Source organism: Nomia melanderi, chromosome 1, assembly GCF_051020985.1.
Source record: "Nomia melanderi isolate GNS246 chromosome 1, iyNomMela1, whole genome shotgun sequence".
NCBI classification, from domain to species: domain Eukaryota; kingdom Metazoa; phylum Arthropoda; class Insecta; order Hymenoptera; family Halictidae; genus Nomia; species Nomia melanderi.
This window is the reverse complement of record NC_134999.1, coordinates 3919085-3946704: the sequence shown is the minus strand read 5'-3', so window position 1 is coordinate 3946704 and position 27620 is coordinate 3919085. Positions and strand designations below refer to the sequence as shown.

General features: G+C 32.5%; 1 protein-coding gene across 6 annotated transcripts in view; it reads left to right on the top strand.

The window, feature by feature from the left end:
- Positions 1-27620, top strand: part of LOC116430223 (mind bomb 1) — a 676416-nt gene that overhangs the window by 408623 nt on the left and 240173 nt on the right. The window contains exon 10 of one of the 6 annotated variants that reach the window (XM_076372769.1): positions 21292-21388. The exons of the other annotated variants lie outside the window; for them this stretch is intronic. Coding sequence (XP_076228884.1) covers positions 21292-21373 — 82 coding nt within the window. The 3' untranslated portion in view covers positions 21374-21388. Of the gene's footprint in view, positions 1-21291; positions 21389-27620 lie in introns of those variants that run through there. 6 annotated transcript variants of the gene reach the window in all.

The window sequence follows — 27620 nt, the reverse complement described above, 5'->3', positions numbered from 1 at the left end:
CCGTTGTTGTTCGTAGGTATGGGCAATGATGGTCGAAAACACCCTTTTTATTTTTACAAATTTTTATGTTTAACACATTGTTAAGTGCTCGCGAGTTAACGCTTTATACTTGTATGTCATACTGTAGATGAGAATACAAATCTATTATAGAACGCTGGAAATTGTTTTAAGAAGTACCACATTTTAAAAGATTATAAAAGTCAAATCTGATTATAATAATAACAAATAAAATAAATACAAAACGTTAAGTTCTACCGCTGTAAATTACTTTAAATAAATACAAGTTTACACCTGACAACATTGAAAATAAATTAAGTGCAAAGAGTTAACTCGTGTTTTCGTGTACAAACGTTGTTGACCGGACATGAGTTAATTCGTGTTTACACTTGCATTAGTTATTTCAAGTTTTGAAACGCAGGGCAATATAGACAATATATAACAAAATATGCAGGGCAATATATAGTAAAAGCAAAATATTGAAAATTATATAGAAGATATGTCCAAAGTTTCATTTCAATTTATTATGTATAAATAAAGTATATTTATTTAGATTGTTCCACTTTCATTGTTAATTCCAGAATAATAACCGGTGACATGGGATAGATTCTGTGTTAAATTGCCGGTCAACAATATGTTAAGTGAATGTAAAATTATTTTTGTTTATATTGTACCAATAGATAAATGATTTAAGTTTATGAAACACTCAAATTAATATTTTACCTCATATTTTCATTTTATTACTGTTGTTGTTTAAATGACCGTCATTTAATTGTCTCGAATCACGGCCCTGCCTCTAAATGGGTTGTTCGATATTTTAGTGATTCTTATCAGTCTTGATGACGTTCGTTTTGGTAATTCAGTGCTTCGACACCTTGTAACTTTATCTTTTTACTGGAAACCAAAGTAGGTATATTGTTTTGAATCATGACTTTGCACCTAAATGGCCTGTTGATTTTTCTAGCATTTCTTTCAGTCTTTGATAACGTGAATTGCTTTTTAATGGGTGTCTTAAAAATTAGGAGAGACCGCTGAATAAGTTGTTAAGAAGACTTGCGTAGAACAGTGTCTTTAACATGTGTGATGATCAGGGTCATCGACATGGAGTCCGTTATAGAAACATTTATTTAATTACTATTTTATTGAAGTAAGCTTCCGGTAATAGTTTGCGTAATGAAATATTAAGAAATGTCAAGTTTTTACGAACGGAGGTCGACATATAATGATTTGAGTGTTCTAGATTAGATATGGGTTAATTCCGGATTAAATTTATTACATCATTACCTTTAATAGAGACAAAAAAATAGCTGTGAAAATTATTCACAACCACCACAAATATTCGCATTAACATAATTTACGTGGGGTCATAATTCTCGAAAGTGTTTCTGTTTGTTCAACCTCTAGTGTCACAATATCTTTACACAAATTCTTTATTTTCAAACAAAAAGTAGCGTAAAAGGTTTCAATAATAAAAATTCGAAGCAGTTTGTTAAACTTTTACGAAAACGTAATGGATTCAGCAGTGGAAAATATAAAAATGTGTATATACCCGAGTGTACTCAGTTGATAATATAAGAGTTAACGGTATATGCTAACTTATTATGCTTACAAGAACACAGTTTTCTTTATCTTTATGTTCCCAGTATACGGGATGTTGCTTAGAACCTGCATTCTTAAATTGAAACAATTGCAAACATTCCATGAAGTTACAGCGATCGATAAGGAAGCGCATTATGTCAAGAAGGGAAAATCTTTGGTCTGGATCTAAATAGGAGGAATTCTTTGGAGTCAGTACTTTTGTTATTCATGAGAAAATGTAATTTCATTGAGATGGTTGCGTTGTGAATTTAAAATGAGCTGCGGAAGCTATTGAATACTTTGAGAATCATTTTATTATGGACTTTTGTGGAAAGCGGAATGGAACATTCAGATGTAAACAACCAGTGTAGAGCGATCTTTGTAATGTTAGCTGATTGTCTAGCAAAAATTTCAAACATTGTATCTTGATATTGTCTTAGAAGATTAGAAATTGTGTTAAGTGACGAACGAACGAGACAGGAAGCCAGTTTGCCTGTGAGAAAAAGTGTATTGTATGGATTAGACATAGTTGGCTAAAAACAAAATTTAAAAAGTTAAGTTTTGTCATATAGGTATGTATGTCGTTTTGAAATTTCTTTAAAATTTTCTTGAGTCTATGTTTTTTGACATTAGTACCATGAAAACTGAAAATACTTGTTTCATTTTTAAACTGTGTGGAAATATTCTGCACAAATGTATATTGCATATTTTAATCGTTTGAAATTTTATAAGTATTAAAGTTGACTTTTTAGAAAATTAAAATTGGGGTTTCCATTTAGTTTTAGGTTACAGTGAAGATTATACGTTTCATATATTTAGAATTACTTCTTAAGATGATGATTTCAAGTAGTTGAACACTGTGTGTAGCGTTAAGATATGTATTTGGTTAGATGTATGTACAATTCGAATGAAGTAATACATTACATATATTAGTAATATTACATAAATAAACTCATAATTTCTGAACGACCCTGTTGTTTTTTGAGAATTTTTCCTCGCTCTTAGTTAGTTAATTCTCTTTTACTTGTGAAAATTAATCATATAAAAAGAGATTAAACTTGTTACTAAATAAATAAATACGTTCTACATGAATCATGGGAATAATGTTAAATTATAACACAATTTGATATTCAATCATTTGAAAAATCTATTTACCCCGAATATAATACATTCCTACCTATAAATTAATATAGAATTATAAAATTCCCAACATCCCAGTCCTTAATAATGGCAGTCAACAACCCAAGTATCAACAGAATGAAATTACCATTTTTAAACCATTTACATCTTACAGATTCAAAAATAAGTTCAAACCGTACGTTTACCTTTTCCGAAATTTAAGAAAAATCTAATCTTTTAATTCGCTAATAATTACCTTTGAAAATAATTTCCAAGCTGTTCCCATTTTTCTTTGCCACATGGTGGTGTACCCTCTTAACGAGCTGTGAACTCATAAATCAGGCGTAGTCTTCACAGCGGAGAAATGGCGCGCCTATGCCCGCTAGATACCTCAAGACAGAGACGCAGGGGTGGAAAGCATCCACGCTAGTAGGCGGCGGCTGGATCAAAGCACCCGGGACTTCGCCGATTGAAATGCGGGAATCTCCTCGAACGCTCGTGGGAATGACGCCACGTGAGGTGCTAATGCTTCCCTGATGCGTGCCGTCTATGCAGACGAAGTTGGTTTGTGACTGTTGCTGCCGGGACCACGATTGACACGTGTCTTTTGATGAACAATGGATTTCTAGATTCAATACTCTTTTTGTAATAATTAGACTGTAGATCATTACGCAAATTCAATATTTTACTAATACAGTTGGAAAGATAAAATTAAAATAGAGAATGGGTTTTCTTAAGAAGCATTATAAAAGTCACTGTACTTTGAATATTTTATACATTTTTCCAATCGTGTACGTTTTGTGTTATTTTAAGCTTTCAAATCTTCCGAAAATGCATAAATACGCGAAGTATCATAATAATGTTAACCCTTAGCACTCCAGGTTGTTTTGTAATGTATCAGTAACTGCAACTAATTTTTATAGTATTCCTAGCGAAAATGAGAAATGCTATATCATTTCTTCGATCTTTTATTTTCCTTCTCAGTATTTTGATGTCTGAAAAATCTAATAATTTTAGGGTAGTTTCTTTAAGATTCATTAAAGTATTTAATATTATAACTGGTACAATATTGGAGCCTACAGAGTTCAAAGGGTTAAATTTTATTTTCTCAATATTCGATGTTTTATTATTTTAAAAGAAGCAGGTTTTAAATTTAAAAATTTTTATTATACTTGCTTTAAGATTGAAAGATAACTGTTCATAGATATTCTTGTTTTATCATTCGAACGTACTATCATGTTTTTAAATTGAATTTATTATTTAATTTATTTTTTAGACGTTATACAACGTCTGTTTCTACTGATATTTAGATAGATAGAATAATTATAATGTAGATACTAAATGATGACTAAACTTTACATTACTAAACTTAAAAAGTTATTAAATTATATTTTCTTATAGGTGTAATAACAATTAAAATTCTTACATTCATTCTTTTTTTCATTTGATTCACATTTAATTACGTTATACTCCTATTATGTAATTTTCTCTTCCTATTCTGTAAAATTCTAATTTCGAAATCATAATAATAGATGCACACTAAGCTAATTTCTTTCAAGAATAAACTCTGAGGTCAAAGAACAAAAAAGTTTCATATTGCATTAAACTTTTATAGTGCCACTTCATTACTCTCCGAGATTAATTTTGAGTTTATTAACGAACATTTTCTTCTGATGCAATTAATTATCCTTATCAATATTTCGTTAAGCATTCATAACTAAATTTTATGTAAATTGTGTAGATAGTGCTACAAGTATAAAATTTATATTGTAAAAACGATATCTCCTAAGAATCAACTTGATTGAAATTTAATGTATCATGTTGGAAATTATTTCAGCCCTTCTTGTCCATAATTATGTCTCTTATTTTTCTCTACCACCTCTATTCTCAAATCTTTAAGTCCCTTCAAATAATATAAATAACATTTATTTATTTGACACCAACTATTTACTACACAGTAATTACTATAAATTGTTTATAAATACTTTTACCACGATGTACCACAAAAGCACACAACAGTACTTTAACCAAAATTAAATTAAAAAGATTAGCATACCGAAATAAGCACATTTAATTCGTAACAGCGTTTTAATGGAAGGTAGTACTTTAATACACCGTCAGTATATAAAGAGTTTAAATGAAAAACATTTTTTTATTACAATATCACAGAGAATGATTACAGCAGAACGACATGGGTGTCAAGCCGAGGTTTCGTACTAGTTGGTAGGGAGAGGGGTAGAGAAAGGGACAGAGAGAAAGAGAGAGTGAGACGTAAATTGCGAAGAGGGTGAGCGGAAGACAGAGAGGAACAGCGTCATAATAATACAGAGAAGCGAATTACGAATTCTGAAATTCAGCTCGCGAACTGCTGCAATTCTGGCAACGGGGCGAGTTAACGAACTGTAAATTCGCGAAGTTCGCGTATCCTTTTGAAGGTGAGAGAGCGTTGAAAGTCCGGGAAGTAACAGGAAACTAACAGTAAAATGGTGGGCACCGAGAACAATCAGGAGCACGAAATCGATGAATAAAAGACTAGTAATGAGTTCGAATCGACGTTTAAATATTTGAAATGTTTTCAAGCATTTTCCGTTTCGTTGGTCAGATTATTTAATTCCGGGTGCATCTCGCTCCAAGATTTCTCGTTTCTAGGGCACGGCACGTTTCATTCAACATCTAGGCTAACATGGAGAATTCTCGTAATTAAAAAAAATACGTTAGTTGTTTCTACCGGGTGGTTCGCAGCTAAGAACAATTTTCCTTAACAACGGAGAGACGGAGATAACAATCATGAATAAATAACAAATTTTTAACCCGTTTTACGTGTTAAAATGTTGTGATTATTGTAGATTTTAATATGAAAGAGCTCATTATTTTTTAAGTTTTTTAAATAGTTGATTTTGAAGAGAAACAAATTTTCAGCGTTACGATTTATTTATAAAATTATACAAATATATATTGCAGAAAATGATCTTATAGATTAATGAACAATCATATAAATTGAAATATATATTTATCATAATATAGATATTTAAACAGGCTTAAACAACGTTCAATCCTTTGCCATATTATTTCCTTTTGATACTAAGCTCGCGTCACTTTTTATCGACAATTTGTTGAACAAAATTGGTTAACAAAATAGTTTGTTACTTTGATCCATGCACCATCAATAACATTAAATTTTATTCAATTAATCTACTAATCTTTTCACGAATTATTCTCGTTTTTCTGTGTCAAGAGGTTAAAGCTAACATGACTTCAATCGCATGTCAAATTCTTCAAATATTTCCTTGTTTACTTTGAAAACTAAATAAAATTTAACAATTGCCACAAAGCAGGCAAAAGATCAAAGAAAACTTCGACAGAGACCTTGTTTTCGGTTGAGAAAATAAAATGGTTCCGCGAGACACGAGGTAGCACCAGACATCGTGACGCTGCAAAAGTATTGTTTAATTGACGACTATTAAATAAACTGCGACTTATTAAATATACTTTGTATGCAATATACATAATTATCGATAAATTAAGTAACAATTTCTTATTGCAAAATATATATAATTATCTATAAATTAAATAACAGTCTCTTATTGTGCAATACATACTATCGATAAATTGAATAATATTTCTTATTAAACTCTACACGCAATCAGCGAAAAACTGGGAAATTTGCGTATACGTTTTTCCTGATCCGCCAAAAGGTTAAATGAGAACACCGATACAACTTCAATTTCAAACGTCACAAATATTGATCGCAAACAAGCAATTTGTACAGGGACGTTTCCCTCGAAATGGAACGAGAGTGTCTCAATTTTCATGTCGTTAGAGACGCTGCCGGGAATATTTACCTAACGTTGCTCCTTGTTCTTCCCGTGGTTGCCGAAGAGATCGTTGACAGTGACGAATGCACTCCCAACATCAGGCGTCTGTCTCCTTTCGCGCGGATCCAAAGTAAAAAATGTCACCGTGCTCCGAGAAGAAACGCAATGAAAAAGATTTGACTGTTTTTTTACTCGCCGACACGATTCATCGTAAATGTAGTCGGAATTTGTCCCGCTTTAATTTCTGTTTCGGTTTCCTCGGGCTTTCCTTGCGTTTCAGTTTTGTTCTTTAATTTCTCGCTGCGCTAAGAGCTTTATAAGAATTTATAGTTCATGGATTTGTGATTATTATTACGCGTTATCAACGTAAGCTGGTTAGATTCATTATGCGGGATTTTCCGTCGCCTGAACAGAAAGTATATAAGTTCGTTTTTTTCTTCTCAAGCTTATTTGACTATTCTTCTTGCTTTTATGGGTTTTTATGGGTGTTTTCTTTGCATTTATCGTAGAAATGCGACGAAAGGAATTATTAAATATTTATATTAAATAAGAAAAACGAAGAAACTATGAAGTATTTATTTAATATTGAATTATTAAATATTAATATGTCATTATCAAATACGTAGTTTTCTTCGGGAAAATACATCTTACAATATCCTAATTTATTACACAAAAATGTTATTTGGGAACTTCTCTTATATTTATAAAATCTTCCATACTACTCATTTGACTTTAAAAAAATATCAAACAACTCTGTTATTCTGAAATATTTTTATTTTTTAAAATTAGGAAACGAAATTAAAATTTGTATTCGCTCTGGATAAATTAAAAATTTTCGTTTATTACCAATTTCTTATGAAAAAGATTCTAAAGTGTATCTGTTTGGTTAACCAAAAAATCCTCATATGTTCAATTGAAGTTTAAAAAAAAATTTCATTTCGTTAAACACAACTTCAATGAACTATGCGTGGCGTATTTTAAGTGGAAACTTTCTATTGCCTTTTGCTTTACTTATTTGTACTATTTATTAATGCGTTATAATATAAACACGATAATATAATACAACTGTGAAGCAAAACGACGAAACTTTTTAACCAATTTAATAATTTTGGATACGTTATAATATAATCGCAACATTGAAAAGTGAAATGACATGACTTTTTAACCAACTTAACCTTTTAAGTACTTATAGACCTGCTCACAGAGCTGTACATAAAATATCATGAATTTTGAAACCAGTGAAATTTTTGTTATATAGTTGACACTGATGCTGTATATAAATATTTAAATAAATGAACACAAATAAATATAATGAATTTTTGTATTGGTTACTACAAACAAGAATATTTAACATTAATCAGTAATTTTCAGGCTTCCATAGTTAACCACGTAATTGTGTTCAACGAGTATACACGTCATCTTAAAATCAAAATGATATTATTTCTTATTCGTAATTCTTCTTCGTTTTGCTTTAGCTTTTCGTTAGAATATATTATATGTGAATTTGGCCTACGTTAAACGAATTTATTTGCATTATCAGTGATTTCTGAAATTAAATTCCACAGTTAACAGGTTAACGGTTAATGCATTTAGATACTTCAACGATATTGTATCTCTCGAGAACGGAATCACCTTACATTGCGTCATTTTATTCGCAAGTCGTACTATATTATATTGAAGTGGAATACAGCTAATTCAGACCAGCGACCGTAACCGTCCTTTGTGAAAATCAATAGTGTGGTCGATGATCGGAGACCAGTCCAGGTGGTTAGAAGTTACCCGAAAGACATTGCAGAGTTACCGGTTCATGCAGAATTTCCACAACAAGCTGAGTTAACGAGCTGTGAACTCGTGAACACACCTTGGAAGTGTTACGAGGCGGCTTTGGGAACACAGTAGGAAGTGAACCCCCCGTGGTAAATTACGCGTGTATAATGATAATGGCGGGAGACAAGGAATCCATCTGCGGTAACACGTCTCTTCTGCAAGTGTCAGCCCGTTAATAGGCGATTCGCGATTACGAATTGGGAGCGCGACCAACGTACGGCCTGCTTTAGAAATCTTGTCTCACTGGGAAAACCGGCTGAACCCCCTGCGATTTATTTAACCTCGGGATTGCTTCGGCAAGTAATTTCAATGAATTAATCTGTCGCCAACCATACAAGAATGCAATTGCTTTATAATTAATGCTCTTTACTGAAATGTAAGAACACCTTCGTAGGATATTAATGATTGGTATTGTTAACATTAGAACTGCATCCGTCAAAATGACGAGTTTCAATTTTCTTATTTTATAATTATTGACATTTCGGACTCATGACGAAAATTTTAATCTGAATTTGAGAAGTTGAAGTGTTATTCATTTGTTTTAAATGTAAATTAAATATTACTTTTCTATTATCAACTTTGGAGTTAACGTAGACATAGAACGAGCATCAAAATCTGTTCTTTTTCTAATAAATTAGTGACGATTGAGTGGTTGTGTCGATCGTAGTTAAGAAATAAATCATAAGGCGAGAGATTAAACATATTAAACATTTGTAATGATTTGAAAAATAATGTGTGTAATCGACTGAAATCTATTGTCATAGTTTTTATGAAGATTGCATATTAGTCCTGCTAAACACTCGGAAATTCTAGTGTATATTCATCTTGTCAGTTTAGTTTATTTTAAGTATGCACAGAATTGGTGAAATAATACAACTATTTCATTAGCAATTGAATTTTTTAAATATTGTTATTGATGCAATTTTATTAAGGTAACAGTATTATTGACTGTGTGATGTTCGATGAAGAGGTGGAGTTCAGAATTTTTATATTAGTTATTTCTAATAGATTAGTTGTTTAAATAATAGAAAAGAAATAAAAAACTAATTCTTATGCCATAAGAGTACATGGACATTGTTGAAAATGAACTTTTGAAATTAAGATAACAATTTTTAATCAGGAATTAATATTGTCTATGACATTTTTACGTTATAAGTAGTTTAACTAATAAATTTAATATAGTTGTATAATATAATATTAAGATAACAATCAACTTTTTATGTAATCCTCATATTTACTGCATTTCCTCTGGAATTACCTTTAGCTTTCTTGATTATATAAAAGCAAAAACCTGATTTACCTAAATTTCCATGAAATAATTCATACTTCAGTTTTATATTGAGTGCGTTAATAGATCTCCTCTTTATTTTGTTTCAGGTAAGTCATCCAGAATAATGTACTTAGATGAGAATCGAGTTACCGGGACGAAATTTGAAGATTGGTGAGTGTGTCTGAACCAATTGAGTTCCTAACAATGCAATCGGATTTTAGCGTATTATGAGCTGACGGTTTAATTTTGTACAATTCACAATGCTGCCGCTGCTGTTGCAACTGTAGTAGCGGTAATAACATCTCATTATGCTGTCCAATCTCATTAATTTGAATTTTCGTCGAAACGAGTAAAACAGTTCTCTATGCTCCAGGAAAATGTTTTCCCTACTTTGTACACTTTGTTTATTATAATTATGTAAAACCATCCTATACGACTTACCATTATTACACGTTTATTTTTGTTCCATAGAAAGTTCTTAAATATGTCAGAAAATTATAAAATTACTAAACTCATTTCTCAAAGACACGAATAATGACAACTACTGATACATTGAGAAAAATTCTGCACTTTTTCCTATCTTAACTTAACAACTTAACTCAAGTGATATCAATTTTTCGGTATATTACGAGAAACAATAATTGGTATAATTATTATGATTATACTCCTTTGAAATGTTTAAATAAAATAAATAAATTTTTCTTACTAACGAATCAAATAAATATAAATTTTCGTTATTTCTGAGATTTGAATTCGTATAAACATTTTCATTATTTAATAAAATAGTGAAATCATACTGCAAATGGCATGCTTTTGTTAAAATCTTATAATGAGTTTTGAAATGCGTTATCTAGAAATGAAAAATCATATTCGACACCATATGTAACTTTACATAACGTATCACGTTATAGAAATGTAATATGTAATATCTCTTCATTCAAAAATGACTACGAAACGAAAATTAATCCGACTCCGGCTTTACGAACAGGTATCCCATTAAAGTAGACTCAAATGAAATTTCGGTTCGACGAAATGAACATTTTTCGTATTTAATACCAGTGAATGTTCGCTACATTGATGTATGTACATAATACAATAACATGGAAATATTGAAAGTGTAAAAAAATTTCATTTAATTTTTTGCTTAATAAATCTCATCATCAAGGAATAATCTTATGTAAGCATGGAAAATAATCTACGATAATCTGAATGTACATAAAAAATCGTAGTATAATTACCTTTCACTCAAACTTCGTTAAATTTTAATTTGATTATGTAGTAGAGTTAATTTTGGTTAACTTTCGTTGATTTCACAAACAAATAAAATTGAAATTCTTATTCTTTTCGTTAAACTTAATGGATATTTAATATAATATTGAATAAGTTTTTTAATATTATTTTTTCCTGGTAGTTACTATGCATTATACTATGCACTATAATATTGTGTGAAATTCTATAATAAATTTCTCTAATAACAAAATTTTTACTTCGCCCTTATTTTTCGAAACAATTATTTTTCTGTGATATATAAAAAAACACGCAAATTTTAATGCTGAGTATAAATATATACTTTTAATCATTTTAATTAACGTGTTTCGCAGATTTGGGATTCTTTTTGCTCTAGAAATATGTTTCAGTTATAAATTAATCGAAATAAAATGTCCAATAGTTGAGTAATACAGTTTCCATCAATAATTTCAGGGAAATTATAATTATTAAGTTATCAAAGTTCTTTTATATCTGGAATAGAAGTTTTAATTTAGCTGCGATTATTTTCGGTTCACCGATCGAGAATGAGAGACGTTTTACCGTGCGCCAGAACCAGTATTTTAAAATCGTCGAATCGATGATGTCGTAAAAGTTTTAATTGTAGCCTGCCGATTGCATTATTTCTATCGTGTTGGATTTGCTTAAAACATGTGATTACAACGACGTACTTGGCATATGAATTGTCCCCTGTTAACAAGGGAAATTTTAGCTGGCGAATGTCTCTTGATTGATTATTGCGCGATAGTCTACATTTTATGATAACTCCCCTCTCAACAGTTTATTATTGATTTGTTTAATTGATTACATGCATGTTGTATGTATGTTGCATTTCATCAGTTTACAGAACATACTTCATTTTTTTTAAGAGAACAAATTTTCTGTTCTAGTATAATATTGATTTCAGAAATTTCGTTTGAAAAGTTCGTTGAAAATTCGCTTTTTCAACAAGCTCAAATATTTAAAATTCTATTCCTATTGCTGAAAAATGTGTAATATATATTACATGAATAATTGTCAACTAACTGTTTAATTTACCAAGTATTTGGTATATTTAAAAAATTTGTTTATTAATTATAATTATTTTTATTATTTATTTTATAATATTTTGAAAGGTGTACATTGCTGTTCAAAGATTTGAAGTATATTTTGATTTCAAAACAACCGATGCATTTCTTAAGAAAATGTTGCATTGATAATTTGTATCTTGCTGTAAAAGTAAAAGGGTTTTTACTTGTAATTGAATCATTCATTGTCTTCTTTAAAAAACATTTCCTAAATATTCAACAAATAAAATCCTGAGTAATAATTGAACAGAGAATATTAAGAATCATTTATGGAATGGAACTGTATTTTATACTGTATATAAAAAATTTAATGATACGGCTGCTCTGTCATATAAATATGAGAAATTTCGTGTGAAGTATTATCATTCATATACTATTTGAATAAAATTTCGACAAACTTAATAAAATATATGATTCTATGTATTACCTTTAATATTCAAAATAATTTGCAAAAGTACATTGCAAATGATAATCTTCTTTTTATGACAACAAATATTTCAGGCTAAACTAACTGAAATTGATAATAACTATTAAAATAATTTTATAAAATATGATATCTATGATATCAGAACAGAAGTGATATTTTATTAACAAATTTAATGTATGTAAAACATATGTATTCACATACAGTATAACTTTGGTTATAAAGAACAATGTAACTTTAATCTTTCTCATTCTGCCCATATGGTCAGCATTTACAAGAAAAATGTTATCGGAAGCTACCATTACCTTTACGTGTCATCAAAATGGAAATATGTCTATCATAACAGTGATGTCCCTTATTCTACCAACATCTGAAAGAATTTCATGTTACAGAACTTATATGCGTCCACCACCGAAAGACCACCTTCCTTTCTTTAAAAATATTACAATCATAAGAAATTTACTTTCGTTATTATATTGCCCATAAGAAAATACTAAAACTTCCTTCTCACTCATTTTTATCATATTTCTACTTACCATTTAAGGAAAAACACTGACTAGTGATTGCGTGAACTCCTTGTACAGTAGAGCTTCATATGTGAGTTGAAAAAGTCACAAATAAATTTGAACTAATGGTTTTATTGTTTTTCAAAATATTCTCCTTCTACATTGATAAATTTTTAATTTTGTTGTGTCAGCTGTGTCAGCACTGTGTAACCTTAAAAAAGTAAACTTCTACGAAAATAACATAAATTCCTGTGTTCTAAGATTCCCGAAATTTTTACAGCAACCTACGTACACACATAAAAAATTGTTGCGAATAATAGCTACAAAAGAAAGATACAAAAGTTACATGATAAATTCGTCTTATTACCAGTGGAAACAGAAACCAAAGGAAAGACAAAATTTGAACAATTGATTTATTATACAATACGCGCATTGATATAAAGTTAAAGGAACGAAAGAAAACGCAGAATTTTTAATCGAATTTTAAAACCGGTCCTTTTAAGGGTTCGTAGTACGGTTAATGTTAACCTGTTAACTGCGTTCGACGAGTATATGCGTCATCTTAAAGTCGAAACGATAGTACTTCTTTCAGCGATAAATTATTTATTATTTCAAATTCACATGTAATTCTTCTTTATATTATAGATGCATTTAGCCGACGTTAGGCGAATATACACTTCGTTATTTTCATTACGAGATTTCATGCGAGATTTGATTATCAGAGATTTCTGGAATTAAATTTCACAGTTAACAAGTTAAAAGAAAAAAAACAAGTCTATTGAAAAAATTGTAGAGTTTTATAAAAGTACGTGAGAACTACATGACAGCGTACGTGTGCTATCTTTCTGTCCGTAAGTTTACCTCAGTGTAGCCTGAATGGAGGCATCGGACGGGTAGGATGAACGCGTTGTCGTCCGCGCGAATTTACCCACTGGTACGACGCTTTTTTCAGAGAGTTTGCCTTTCGAAGCTAGGCTAGGCCAGAGTAAAACGCGATTCGCACGATCGGCAGGTGCATCCCGGCTGATTTGTTGCCCGCCTTATCGCCGCCGGCTACAGGCCTTCGATACCAGTGATCGTTTCCTATATTTTACTACGGCCGTGATTTATCGTCCGTTTCGCGAGTTCCCTGCTGCAATTATCAGTAACTCGCTCCCGCTGGGCAAGAGATTAGAAGCCGATCTCGTTGGCCGGCTCTCGCAATGTTTTATCGGCTTCGACTGACGATTTAACCTGCTTTGTCCACTGCACGTCCCACAGGAACGTGTATGAAGCAAGAAGATTGTCATTCGATTTGGTCCAACGAACTTCGCTCTCCGAGGAACAGCTAGTAACATTTCCTATGTTCTGATTTTAGCTTTCGGATATTCCAGTAATTAAAGATGTGTCAAGTCGTTCTGTTCTGTTTGGTTTTCTGTTGGCTGTTAATACAAACACGTATATTTATTTGTAATTGTTATACGTCCCGATAGTTTTTTAAATTTATTTTTAATGAATCATTGTTGACTTTGAGTATAAACTGTCGCTAGTTTGTCATACTCGACAAAAATAATAGCATTGGGAAAGTATTAGTATTTTTATTTTTTATTTAGTGAGAAGAATGTTTTTGTTTTTATAAAATAATGAAAATGATAATTCGCACGAAAGTGATACCTCTTAACTACAAAACACATATGTTATTTATCTTAATTTAGTTTCTCGTATTTTATATATTTGTGCATTTTGTAAATACACTGCTTTAGGCATTTAGTGGTCAATACTAACTTAATAATGACAAGAATAAAACGAAAAATTTAAAATTTTCTAATTCTTTACAATGAGAGAAAGCTATTAAGATCAATTTTAAGGATACTGTCAGATTTACATTATATCGAGAAAAAAACTGAGTTTGTAACAAATCGTCGCAACACATTTTCCTCGGTTAACAGAATTTTCAATCGTTGAGATATTCCGATGAATAGGTTAATCGATTTTGGTAACACGTTGATACAGCTTTTACGTTTCTAAGCTTTCATTCGATGCGTTATTCTGCTGCATTAAGTGCTTCGGAAGCCGCAGCGCTCGGTTAGTCAACTCGATTACACAAGACATAACTTACACAGAGAAAATGACGTTCCCTTCGTTTCTAGATACCACGCACAGCGTCCTTCCGCAGAATTCGCAAACGGCGTGCCGCTGAATGCACCTGCTGCAACTATAACTGCAACAACGTTGCATCATACGCGCTATTTGTTCAAACGTCGGCGTTCATTCAGTACACAAATATACTTAACTACGTGGCATTATCTGAAGTAAATGTACTGTATAATCAACCGACCGAATTGTCTTGCTATTTGCCACTTCACGGAATCGAATCATACCGTATGCAATAGAGTGCAGAGAGGGATGCGAGCTTGCGGCATTCCTATTACCAATCCTTTTGGCAAGATGCTTCCTCGGAGAACATATGATGACATCCTGTTATCGTGTTTCCGAAGTTACATGTAGATTGCATAGCTACCATTTCTTTTATGATTAGTTACTTGTCTTCGAATGTTTTCTCTGTATATAGTATTTCTGATATTAAAAGCTTTTTTTTTATAAAAACTACTATATCTGTCAAAATGGTTTTGTTTTTTTGTTTTACAATTACTGTGGTTGCAGAGATGTTCGTATAGAATTTGTTTAAAAAATTCATAATTTTATTTATATAGTAAGTACAATAAATGTTCTTTAGAGATTAAAGAAGTTTATTGCTACAACTATTTATAAGTCGTTACGTACAAGATAATTCTTAATTCTCGATTAATATTAGAATTATCAAGAATTTAGAGAAATGAGGTCGATCTTTATAACTGAACTCTTTATCACTTATTTCTTTTTACTTACAAAAACAGAGATTTTAAATTTTACAATTGACGAGATAAAAAATTAATTTCCTATTAACTGCACATGTACTTTCAAGATAAAACATTGATAACATGGAAATAACTGTTTACTTAGACTTACGTACAACAAAGTAACAGTGATTTTTATATTAAACTAAACTGGAAGCCCACTTGTCCGACACGTCATTGTATAGCAAGGATTTAAGGGGTTAACAACAAACATTTCAAATGCAAGAAACATTCCATTAGTTCGTCCAACCCCAGTATTTCCGTCACATAAACAAAAAGCGCACCATGCACCATGTGCATCCTCCATTCGATCACTCTGAACTTTTTCCACGAGAGATGCGTTCGACAACTATTTCCTCCGCTCATCACGAGGCAAATGCCACGTGCTGCGAAACGCAACTGGGGAAAAGCAACGAACGCCAGCGGGACGGTTCATATGGAAATTCTTTCCCGGGGTGGCTGGCGAGCCACGACTCCGGCGAAGGGTGCCGCGGGCCGGGAGAGGGCTGAGGGGTCAGGGGAGCATTATCTATGTAAAGGGGTGGAGAGGTCGTTATGGAATTGTGGCGCGCGGCTGGTTCGTCCCTACCGTTCTCCCATACCAAAGAGAATGTTAGTACCGTCGAGCTGCCCCCGCCCTCCCGCCCGCCTTTTCCTCCAGGCCCGTGGATCCCGTGGCAACCCCTACCAGCCACTCTTTCACCGACAGGGGTAGCTTTAAAGTATCTAGATGGCTCGGTGGCGTGATGCCGTGATCAGCAGGCCGGACTTATCTGCGGGGCTCTAGTGGTTCTCATTTCAAGACTCGGTTTCGGTTCCAAGGTCACCCAGATTCTGGCCAACCGATCTTTTGTTTTCAAGAGAAGGTCGTTCAGAAAGATCGTTAGCACGTTGACTGCCACGATAGATATAGAGGATGCATCTAGGTTTTGTGGTATGATATTCTTTTAGGTGTCGGTAGAATGGAGAACATCACTGATAGAATAAACGTATTTTGATTTTGATCATACGCAAAGGTAATGTTAGCTTCTGATTGCATGTTTCTGGTAAATAATCATGCGGATTGAATAAAAAAGAATGAAGTTATATTGTTGTTTATAACCAATATAATAGCGCATATAAAACGTTATTTATCATGTGATTGGAAAACTATTCGATGATGTTTATGTATAGTTTTTAGGTTTATAAGTATTTGTAAAAATATTCAGCATTTCTTAAATGCTAATATGAAGTACAGAATAAATAACAGTATTTGATTAATAAAATTAAGAAAACAGAAAAATAAAAAAACTGGAAGTGATGGCACATTCCATATAGAAATGTTTGCTCATAGATGTTTAACAGGAGTGCATTTCAGTCGGTGCTCATTCAAACTGCTTCTAATTGGTTGAAAACGAATACTTCATATCTTTTTTTTAATATACTCATTGTTAATTAGTTTATTCATTTTTCGTTGAGTTTTATTAATATATTCATAATGACCGAAAAACAGGAGATTGCACTTGCAACAGTGGTATTTGAAATAAATGCAACTCGAATCAATAAAAGACGCAGTAATTATTAATATAGAAAGATAGAAACTCTTTTCCACGTCCACGTTTCAGAATTGCTACTGAAGATTAACAGTATCGATGTTTTTTTACGCCAGAATGAAATACATGATTTCAAGCTTCGCGTTTGTTGCCTTTTTTATGCCGTTTGTGAAGTTCAAACCGTACTTCTTCGGGCGTTCGCAAGTGATCGGTGGAACAAGAGCGAAGTAAAGTTTCCTTCTATTTTATGCCGCTGCATTGGTTTTATACCGGCATGTTCTCCGAACGGCAAATATTGATATATACGAGTTACCGGTAGTTGCCAAGTTATCACCTATTTCACCAGGAATTTCGCGTTTGGCTTGTTCGCGACTTTTGGCAGCAAGCCGCGCACTTGAAAACACGAGGGGGTAAGGGGCGATGGCAACATAGAAATTGATACTTAATATCAAAATGCTGATGTGTAACCCGAAAACGTGAAAAGCAATATGACGAAAGAAATGTTTTTATTTAGATGATTGAAAAAAATAGATGACTGATTTTACTTCGTAATATTAGATACTTTATTCGTTCGACTAACGAACGTAATCTGATTAAGATAAAATACTCCCTTCATGTATTTGTTATATTTTTTGCTCTTTTAAAAAATACATTTTGTGTCTTTGATAAATTAATAGTATTATGTATATGCGCCATATGTATTTATGAATGGAACAGCGTGATAAAATAAAATAATACTATTTCTTTAATCATTATTTTTTCCGGTTGGTATTATAATTATAATATTATTAACGATTTTAATATATTGCACGAATATATATTATGGTATTAATAACGTATATCTGTAGTCAATTTTATGTTGAGTTTACATACTCAAAAAACGAAGAAATTATTCTCGGATTAAGCAACAAGAGATAGTCTTCTTTTTTAAAGAGTCACGGGTCTTAGACTGTGTAAACAAATTATTATAGGTTAGTTTACAATAATAACTAAACTATTAATATTCAATGATAGTTGATCTAAATCATTGCACATATAAGGATTATAAATAACTTAACTAGCCAATTATTTACTAGACTATAAAAGTTTGTGTATTTATAAGCAACAGAAAATTCTATTTTTAATATAGTTTTAGATTGTGCTTAATCCGCTGAAGCTATTAATATACGAAATATTATTTTAATTAATTTCAGCTTCTCTCAATTAATCCGTGGAAATGTAATTTTAGACAAACGTCCGCAGACCATTAATTACATAAATCGAAACGAGTACTACAAAATGTAATGAGAATTCTACTAAATCAAGGTTATCATTGGAATATGTAATTAACGATGAAAAATTACTATTTATAATCGCAAATTAAAATTTCAAACTGAGATTTAAAATGATCGCGTTAGTGAAATACTTAATCAAAATTTCTAATGTAAGACAATTCTTAAAACAATTTTAAAAAGCCAAACAAAATATTCCCATTAAACAAATTCTTTGTACTAATACATTTCACTAACTATCTAATGTTTAATAATCATCGCTTTTAATCATTCAAATTTTCAACTGCAGCCAATTAAAATTGCTTACTTTCAACACATTTTCTAATATTTTTTTAGTCATCGTCTTTAACGTTCACCAACAGTCACCATGAAAATATTGGAAAGCATACATCGTTCAGCGGTGAAGAGTTTATTATAAATAAATTCATTTATAATAAACTCTTGAATTTATTTATAATAAACTCTTCACCGCTGAACGATGTACTATAATTTATAATAAACACATCAGTTGTCGGGAGTATTAATTTTCGTCGCACACCTAGTATACTTACAGGAAATTTTGTTTTTTTCGGTTGACCCTGTTTAATCCGTCGATGTTTAATTCGACAACGGATATTATATACCAAATATTTACGACCTTCAAAGTTTCCGGCATATTTTCTGTTGCGTCGGTGTGTACCTCGGCCAGTTTCGAGTCGACTGAAAATTCCTGAGATCACGAGCCGCTGAAAATTCCGCTTGAACTGAGGTTGAATTCTATCGCAGGAATATTTTCTGCACTGCTTGACAAGCATCTCGGTAGTAACGTCTCTTTATATGCCCGAGAAGATTGCGAATTATTTCGATTGGTCGTTGCCACTCGTACGTCTGCCTTATTTCTTCCCGAATGGTTTATGTTTCCCCAGAAATCTTTCTGCTGATGCTACACGCTACTTTTTTACCCTCGACAAACCCTTCCACCGAATTCTTCGAAGTATTACGTGCTGGTTGCTGAAGTATTTCAATATTCCGATAGAAATTCTTATTTTTGTTATTACATTATATGACGAATAAATTTAATCTGATTATTTGCGAATAAATGATATTTAATATATTCATCATTCACGAATAATGAATGAATTAAATTTATTCATAATTCTGTATTTATTATTTTGCATAACTTGTGCAACGCTGCATATAACAACATAAGAAACGTAAATGATGTTTCCCTGCTATCAGTCGAATTTGTAAATGTAAATAAGAAATGACGAATAGCGAACAACAAATAAAATTTCCCCACGCGAATAACTTAAATAACAAATAACCGAATAAAAATTGACAATATATGTTCGTTATTGTTATTACAAACAAAGATTTATTCGAATAATGCCCGACGTTGATAACACAAACATATATGTCACCTTCTTCCCAAGAACATAGTATTTCATGAGGCAATTAGCGTTTAGTATAACTTCGTCTTATCGATTAAACGATGAATGATTATCGTTAATGATCCTTACGATCACTGTTTGCTGCGGGCCTGCTATATACCGTTCCGTGGGAAGGGTGTGCAGTACGCGTTTTGCTAATATCGCGAGTAATAGGAAGATAATCGGCTTGCCTGTCCTAAGTAAATGACATTCAGCTTGATAATTAGTATTCAGGCGTACGGTTTTATCAGGGAAAGGATTTAATTACAAACGAGGATAACAGCTAAGTAGAATGCCGATAGATCGCGCAGATTTCCCTTGTCACTATCAAGATCTGCACGGCTATCAATTGCGACCAGTTACAGCGGGTCACTGCTAAGATATACTGCCTTCGCGTTATGTTAGTACGGACATAATGAATGACGTAAATCACCGTCATGATACGGCTGTGATTTAGTGAGCCTTGCTACGGAAAAAAAGCACAAAGGAGAAATCGATTAATTGGACCGACCGTAACGCGAAGGATTTCAATAATCGAGTTTCAGCTGCGATATCAATCACAATCAGAAGACGTGATTTATCATGCATGTGATTGCAATTCTGCGCGTTCAACTGTCCTGTTTCATTGTTTTTATCTTATGGAATATTTCTGGGATTATAGTCCGTGTAACAAACAATACTGAGAATGATTATTGTTATTTTACTGTTAGTTCTTATTCTTTCAGTTCCGAGGTACATCGATGTTACTTATTGTTCACCGCATACAGTCAGTTTTATCAGTTTATATATACCTTTCGAGATTACAGTGTTAGAAGAGAAAATATGGAATGTTTATCAAATGTTAATTGGTTTATCTATTAAAATTTAATAGATTTTAAGAAAATTAATGTTTCTTACATCTATTTGCCAGAAAATTTAAGTAAATTACAATACTTTTTATGTAATATTACATTTACTAGACCAATGTTAAAATGTCCAAAATTATCATTACACTTACTGAAATGAATAATAAATAAATTTTTGTTCATTAGAACAGATTTCTTTGGGAATTTTAATTTTCCAAGGACAAAGGAGACTAATTTTTCTCAAAATTGAATCTTGGTCAATGCCATATTCATCTCTTTCAAGTATGAACTTTGTAAACAAGAGAAATAATACCAAGAACTTGATATCTGTGAATTTCTGGAACTCGTAATTTCTTCTTAACAAAACCTTCAATTACATTCCATAATCCTGAAAAATTGACTTGTACATTTCTTGGATTCATGCTTGTTTTCTAAGAAATTTTCTAATAATATTTCATTGTTCAATGTATTTACCTTCGACCCAACAAGGGCAATGAGTACAGACCAGAGAACTTATGAGTCCTGGGAGGCTGCAAGCCTTGCCGCACCATGTATCCCAGGGAAGGAATAGCAGTCTTGGATTATTTAGCATGAAATGGACATCTTCTGGCCCGGTACGTAATATTAATATGGTCTCCAGCACTCGGTGCGGCAGAGACAATGGCGGAGATTGTGTTGAATGCAGTAATCAGAGGGCAGACTGCGTCCTGAGGGACTTTGCCTTGGCTCCTCTTGCTCGCCTTACTTCTCTCTCCGTGTTGATCCTCGGGTTCTTCACTTTACGCTCGATATCCTCTTCTTTTCGCTTGAATATACTTTTTTCGGTTTTCCTTTCATTTTCTTGTTTGCCGAATCGAGATTCGTTCGCTTATTTTTCATTTCTTTTGGACATTGCTTGAATGTATTGTATTTGTCGAGATCTCGATTAATTCTTATTGCAATGTACATATTAATAAATAAGTTTATTTAATAATTTTCCCAAACATTCCCTCACTATTTCAATAATCACGGAATAAAAAATTAAACATTTTTCTTTGCTAGTCAAGCACTGATTATAATTAGTCCGTAATACTAAAACTACCGAACAGTTAAATTGACTTTTTGAAATTTCTCTATAGAAACTCTAAGAGTGTATCTATCTAAAAACTTTAATTAATCTACAATTCAGTTTGCGTATTGCTAAATTAATTTCTTTAATAATTTCTCAAAAAAAATATCTGTTATCTTTTTAATAATTGCAAAATGAAGACATCAGGAACGGATCGTTTTGACCCGTCTGGTAGTTTTAGAGTTGAGAAACAGATTAACTGCTGGTAGCTAATGCGGCATTCACATTGCCAGACATCTGCCTACAACATTCCCCTCAAAAACATTTTCAATTTTCTTAACAAATACTTCTAAACACTGAACATACTTAGCTGTACCTGCTGACATATCCTTGTTCATTGCGTACATTTCAGTTAACAACTAGCACGTAACATATCCATGATTTTTCAACAAAATAGTGCCCGCTAAGCCAAGGACACCTGAGTAACATGTGCACGCAAAATGCAGGTTTTAATTAATATCCCCGCGTTTTAATTAACGTTTCACAACAAAGCGTGTATCATTTTATAGCTGCTCATCGCGCGCCTAGCAGGCGGATAAAGAGGCACGAGAGCAGCTCGAGGAACACAGACAAGAGACGGCAGGGTGAGAGAAGCATCGTCGTCGTCGACGACGGCGACGACGGCGACGTCATCGTGAGAATCGCGGAACTGTTACCCAGCCTGACGGGTTTGTTCCTCTCTGTGATGGATTATCGTTGGATTTCACAATACTCTTAGACCCCGTTAGGCCGCAATTTCTTCAACGTAACGACTGCTCCCTGCTGTCGCGGAGCTCTGGGTCCTGATGGGTACATCACCGCGATAGCTTCGAACTATAGGTCGATTTGAGTGCAATCTCTGGTCGCGAGCCTGCTACCCCATCGGAAACCCCGATATGGACTGATACGTTTGCGAAATCAGACGCGAAATTATTCCGGCTGCCGTGAAACTTTAGTGCGCTGTGTGGGTACATCTCGCGCGTACGTGTATTTGTACTGTTGGCGGATGTGTGGTTGAAATTGTGTAGTATAGTGTATCAAATATGGGAGGGATACAGCAGCGTTTAAAATTCTGGGAATTATTATGTGAAGTTTCAGAAAGTTCAGATACTGATTTTTTCGTGCATTTAGAGATTTCTTCATGCATAATGTAAAATTGTTGTCCAGTTTAACATTCTGGGAATAATTATATGAAACTTAGAAAGTTCAGATAAAAGATTTTTTCTTGTATTTAGGGACTTACGTACGTACTGTATGAAATTTTTGACGAATCAGGTTAATGATTTCTTTTCCTATTCAGGAGTGTATGGAATATACATATAATATATAAAATATATTGAAAACACAAATTAGGAAGTTTAAATACCGATTTTTTCTTATATTCAAAAATTTTGTATACTTAGGTATATAGTTTACAATCTTGAAAGGTTAAATTGAAAAGTTTTTTTGTATTCAAAGGTTTATGTGCAGATAAAGTAAGAAATGATGAGTTATACATCTAGAAGTATCTGTTAGATGTTTACAAAAACATATAATTTGAAAACATTGTTGACATAAAATAATGAATAAAAAGTGAATGAGATGCCAGATTAATGGTTCTGTACCTAATTTCTCATCAAAACGGGTAATCTAAGTAAAAAAACATGGAAAGATCTGACTAACATTAAAAATGTAGAAGGTTATCATTTTTCCAATTTAAAAGAATTTGTTTTGGATTAATAGAATTCTTGAAGTTCGGCGTAACTGTGCGTTTAAGAATATATGATTAAAAAACACTATTTGAGATAAAAAAAGTTAAAGCATTGTTCTTCTTCAAGGGGACCTAGGTCTTCGATCTTTTTATCTTCAATAATGCCTTTGAAAGATTGTTGATCAACTGAAGGAATAAACTGGAAAAGTTCTTCAATATTATTCTCCTCTTTACCATTAACAAGCATAGAAGTTTTTCTGTTTGGAAAAGTACACTCAACTTTTCTTCAAAATATAATAAACGAGTACATAACATTGTCAGAGTTCTTTTAATATTTAAAAATGATTTGATATCGTAATATTACATATGTGCGATTGTTTTGCCCAGACGTGTAATTATGCGATAAAAGTTCACGGAATGTTTTTGTTAGGAAAGTAGAAATTAAGCGAGGTTAAAAGTGGTAATAACGGCTGGCGATATAAACGGGCAATTATTCCTGAAATTACGTTTCGCGTTAAGTCGTAACAATAATAACATTTAAATCGTTAACGTTTGTGGTAACGAATGCAATCTTTGTATTTTGCAGAAATTAAAACTTTTTATAGGATGAGTTTTGAAATTCAGTCAACCACATCTGTTCTATGATGATGGTAAAAAACTGTCGTCGAAAACGTAAATCGTCTATTTTCATTAAATTTACGTCATACGTTTCACGATGCTTCTTAAAATGAATTTTGAGAAGCATTTTGAATACATTAAATGAATATAGAATTGAAATGTTTCATCACTATATTTTAGTAAGTAGGGGATCTCGTAAAAAGGATAGTAAAGAAGGGTGTTTCGAATTATACTACATGGGGAAAAAATGATTCGTTCCTGCACATGCTAATAAAAATTCTCTTAACTTCTTTACAGTGCGAGGTGGGATGTCTACTTATCTTTGTTACGGCCCTATGGTTTCGTTACTACTAGCACATTTATTGTCATCTTCTCATTTACCGTGTTTTTCTACTGAATCTACGTTTAGACCATTTTCTCTAACTGCAAATATAACATTTTTTTAGCCTTTCTTTGATTTCTTCTGTCTAGAGAAAATATCTAAATAACTGAAAACCTGTAGTAATTTTAATAGTTATTATATATAGTTAACTTGTGGTTAATTTTTATAATGTTGAACTTTTTCTTATAATTCTTGAAATTTCCCCTTTCTCCGTGAAATCTAATGTGAAAATTATATAAATTTAGGATGTTACTCTTTCTATCTACTCAATAATTGTCTTTTAGTTGATAAATAATGTAATTAAAATTAATCAACTATCTTCTAATAGAAATAATGTAATTAACACAATATAATGATGTGTGAACATTTCGGACAATTTAATTGTTCAGTCAAAATTTGGCAACAAAACAGATTCAGTATTTTTACCTTTGATTAATTTGATTTGTTTCTAATCCTTTACCATCCGTAATTGCCAATAGAAAATATCGTACGCAAAGAAAATGGTGATGATTTTAAAAATTTTTCGTTTAGATTTCTTTTCGTTCAAAATTTTCATTCAAATACTTCAATATATTTTACGTTTATAAAATGTTCTTCCGACTGTTATAAATCTGTGCGTTGGAAGCCCACCAGGGACATGTTTCTGGCTGTTGTAATGGAATTTGTGAGCCGATAGTGGTGTACTATCTCATATGAAGGCAAGCATTTCGAAATGAGTTGCACTAAATTCGCATGATATTATTACTGTTCATGCATTGTTGCGGCACAACTACATATCATATTAGAAATTATAACTCATTGTCAGTGAAGTTTATGATTCGGACAATTGAAATCTACCTTGTTTGAGATAATACGGGCAAGCGATATTTTCAATTGTCATCATTAGTCACCACAATACACGTGCAGAGAATCACGAAAATCTACACTCGTCGTTAAAATTCAAATGTCTAAAAAAAAAATATATATTTTCATATTTTATAAATATCATTCACCACTGAGCAAAAATTAGTATGCCTTTCCAAAAAGCAACAATAATTCTTACACGTATTTACCAGAAGATAAGAATAAATTAAAAGCAAGATTCTGAAAGAAATGCAGAATCAAAATACAGAACCAAGAACTAACAGTCACACAACTAATATATTATACAACCGATATTGCTGTTCACTGATAATCAATATACCTAATAATAATTCTATTTCGGTTCCATAACTGTCCCGATTATAACCGATAAATGACAGTTTCAAACAGCAAATTTGTACCTTTTCAATCACTAAATACAACTGATTTCGCTGTCAATGACGTAAGACGATCATTACTGCACACATCCCGCAATCTTGCCACGCAATTAACGCGCACAGGTTGCGTAGGCGTTTCTCCGAAGCCTCAGGTGAAACGAAACAAGATATTTACGGTGCAACAATCTAAGCACGCGTCCCAGTGTGCAGCCACGTTCGAGGCATACGTGCTTTTGTGCCGGCGGGGTGCAGCGCGAAGAGCGCCAGCGAAGGGTGGAGATGTGTGCGTAGCCGAGTGGCAACAAGAACAGCCTTTGGGGAGCAGTTGCAGCCCCTCGAGGCTGCCAGTGCGACTTTATTGCAGCAATAAGAGTTATCACCTGGTGATAACTGCCCCCATAACGCCCCCGCGCGATGAATACATTTTCCACCCCTTTTGTCTTTCACCGCGGCATTCGACGCCTTATCCACGTTATCGTTGCGCTATCCTCTTCTCCGTCTCTTTCATTTGGATGCTGTTCACCCTATCTTCCTCCGTTTTCAAGTCATTCGTCTTTTTTCTTTGCTCTTTAACCATCCTCCCTGACTCGCTTTTTGTTCCCTTACTGTTTATTCGTATTTATTCATTTAGGTGCGCCTTAACACGTTGACCGTTGCGTCACTTATATACGCTGGCCCACAAAAGTATTTAACACGTTCGTACCGGCGCTGTAATTCACACTCTTCCTCATCTGGCGACTAAATTCTTGAAATTGTGGAAAATATTGAAATTATCAATAAGTGAATTAATTTTCAACTGTATGCCAATTTTGTCTAATTACCAGACAAGTTTAATGACCACATATTTGATGATACATGCCGTTTAATGTGACAAAAATATGAGCTATCAATGGTTACACACCGTCTAATGTGATATCTTAGCGTGAGCCATCGGTGGTTATATAAAAGATATGTCCAAAGTTTCATTTCAGTTCATAATGTATAAATAAAGTTTATTGAAGCTTATTCAGATTATTTCACTTACATATTTAATTATGGAATAATACTCGGTGACATAGGATAGCTTCTGCGTAAAATTGCCGATTAACAATGTGTGAACTTTAGCTTTATGAATATTTATTGTACAGTAAGAATTGATGTTCCATTGTTTAGGTCTTGAAATTTAGAGGTATAAAACTAGAATTAGTGTACAGATTTTTGTGACATTCATTTCTGGCTTTTGGGAGAGAGCCGTGTCCACTAGGAATTTTATCCCAAGATTTTTGTAATTTTGGTAATCAAAATCGACGTAAATATGTAACAAATAATATTTAGAAAATACAGCTTCAAATTAATGTGTCCGTAAACCTTGGGTAACACATTCGCTACTAACTTCACATATTTGTAACGGCGGCAGTTCTATATTTTACTGAACAAAAATTTAATTACTTCTGTAGATATTGTTATTTAATGTTATAAGATACAGTTTTGTATTTAGAACCTCAATGACTCATTTTAGCCTCATTTTTAAATATTTTGTTTAGAAGAACTGTTGTCTCAATTGTAGAATATTACAATTCAGAAGGTCTTCATCGAAATAAACTGTCTTAAAATGAATATATTTATAATGGAAATATTTTACTCGCCGGATAGTAGCTTTTTCGAAATTTTTATATATATTTCATTGTTAATTAACATTGATCAATGCGTAATATTGATGACAAAGATGACTTATTGGAAAATGCGAGAGTGTAAATACTTTACTACGATTTTCAACGAAAACTAGAAGACATACTCTTCGAATAGTACCTGTCACCTGTCCTG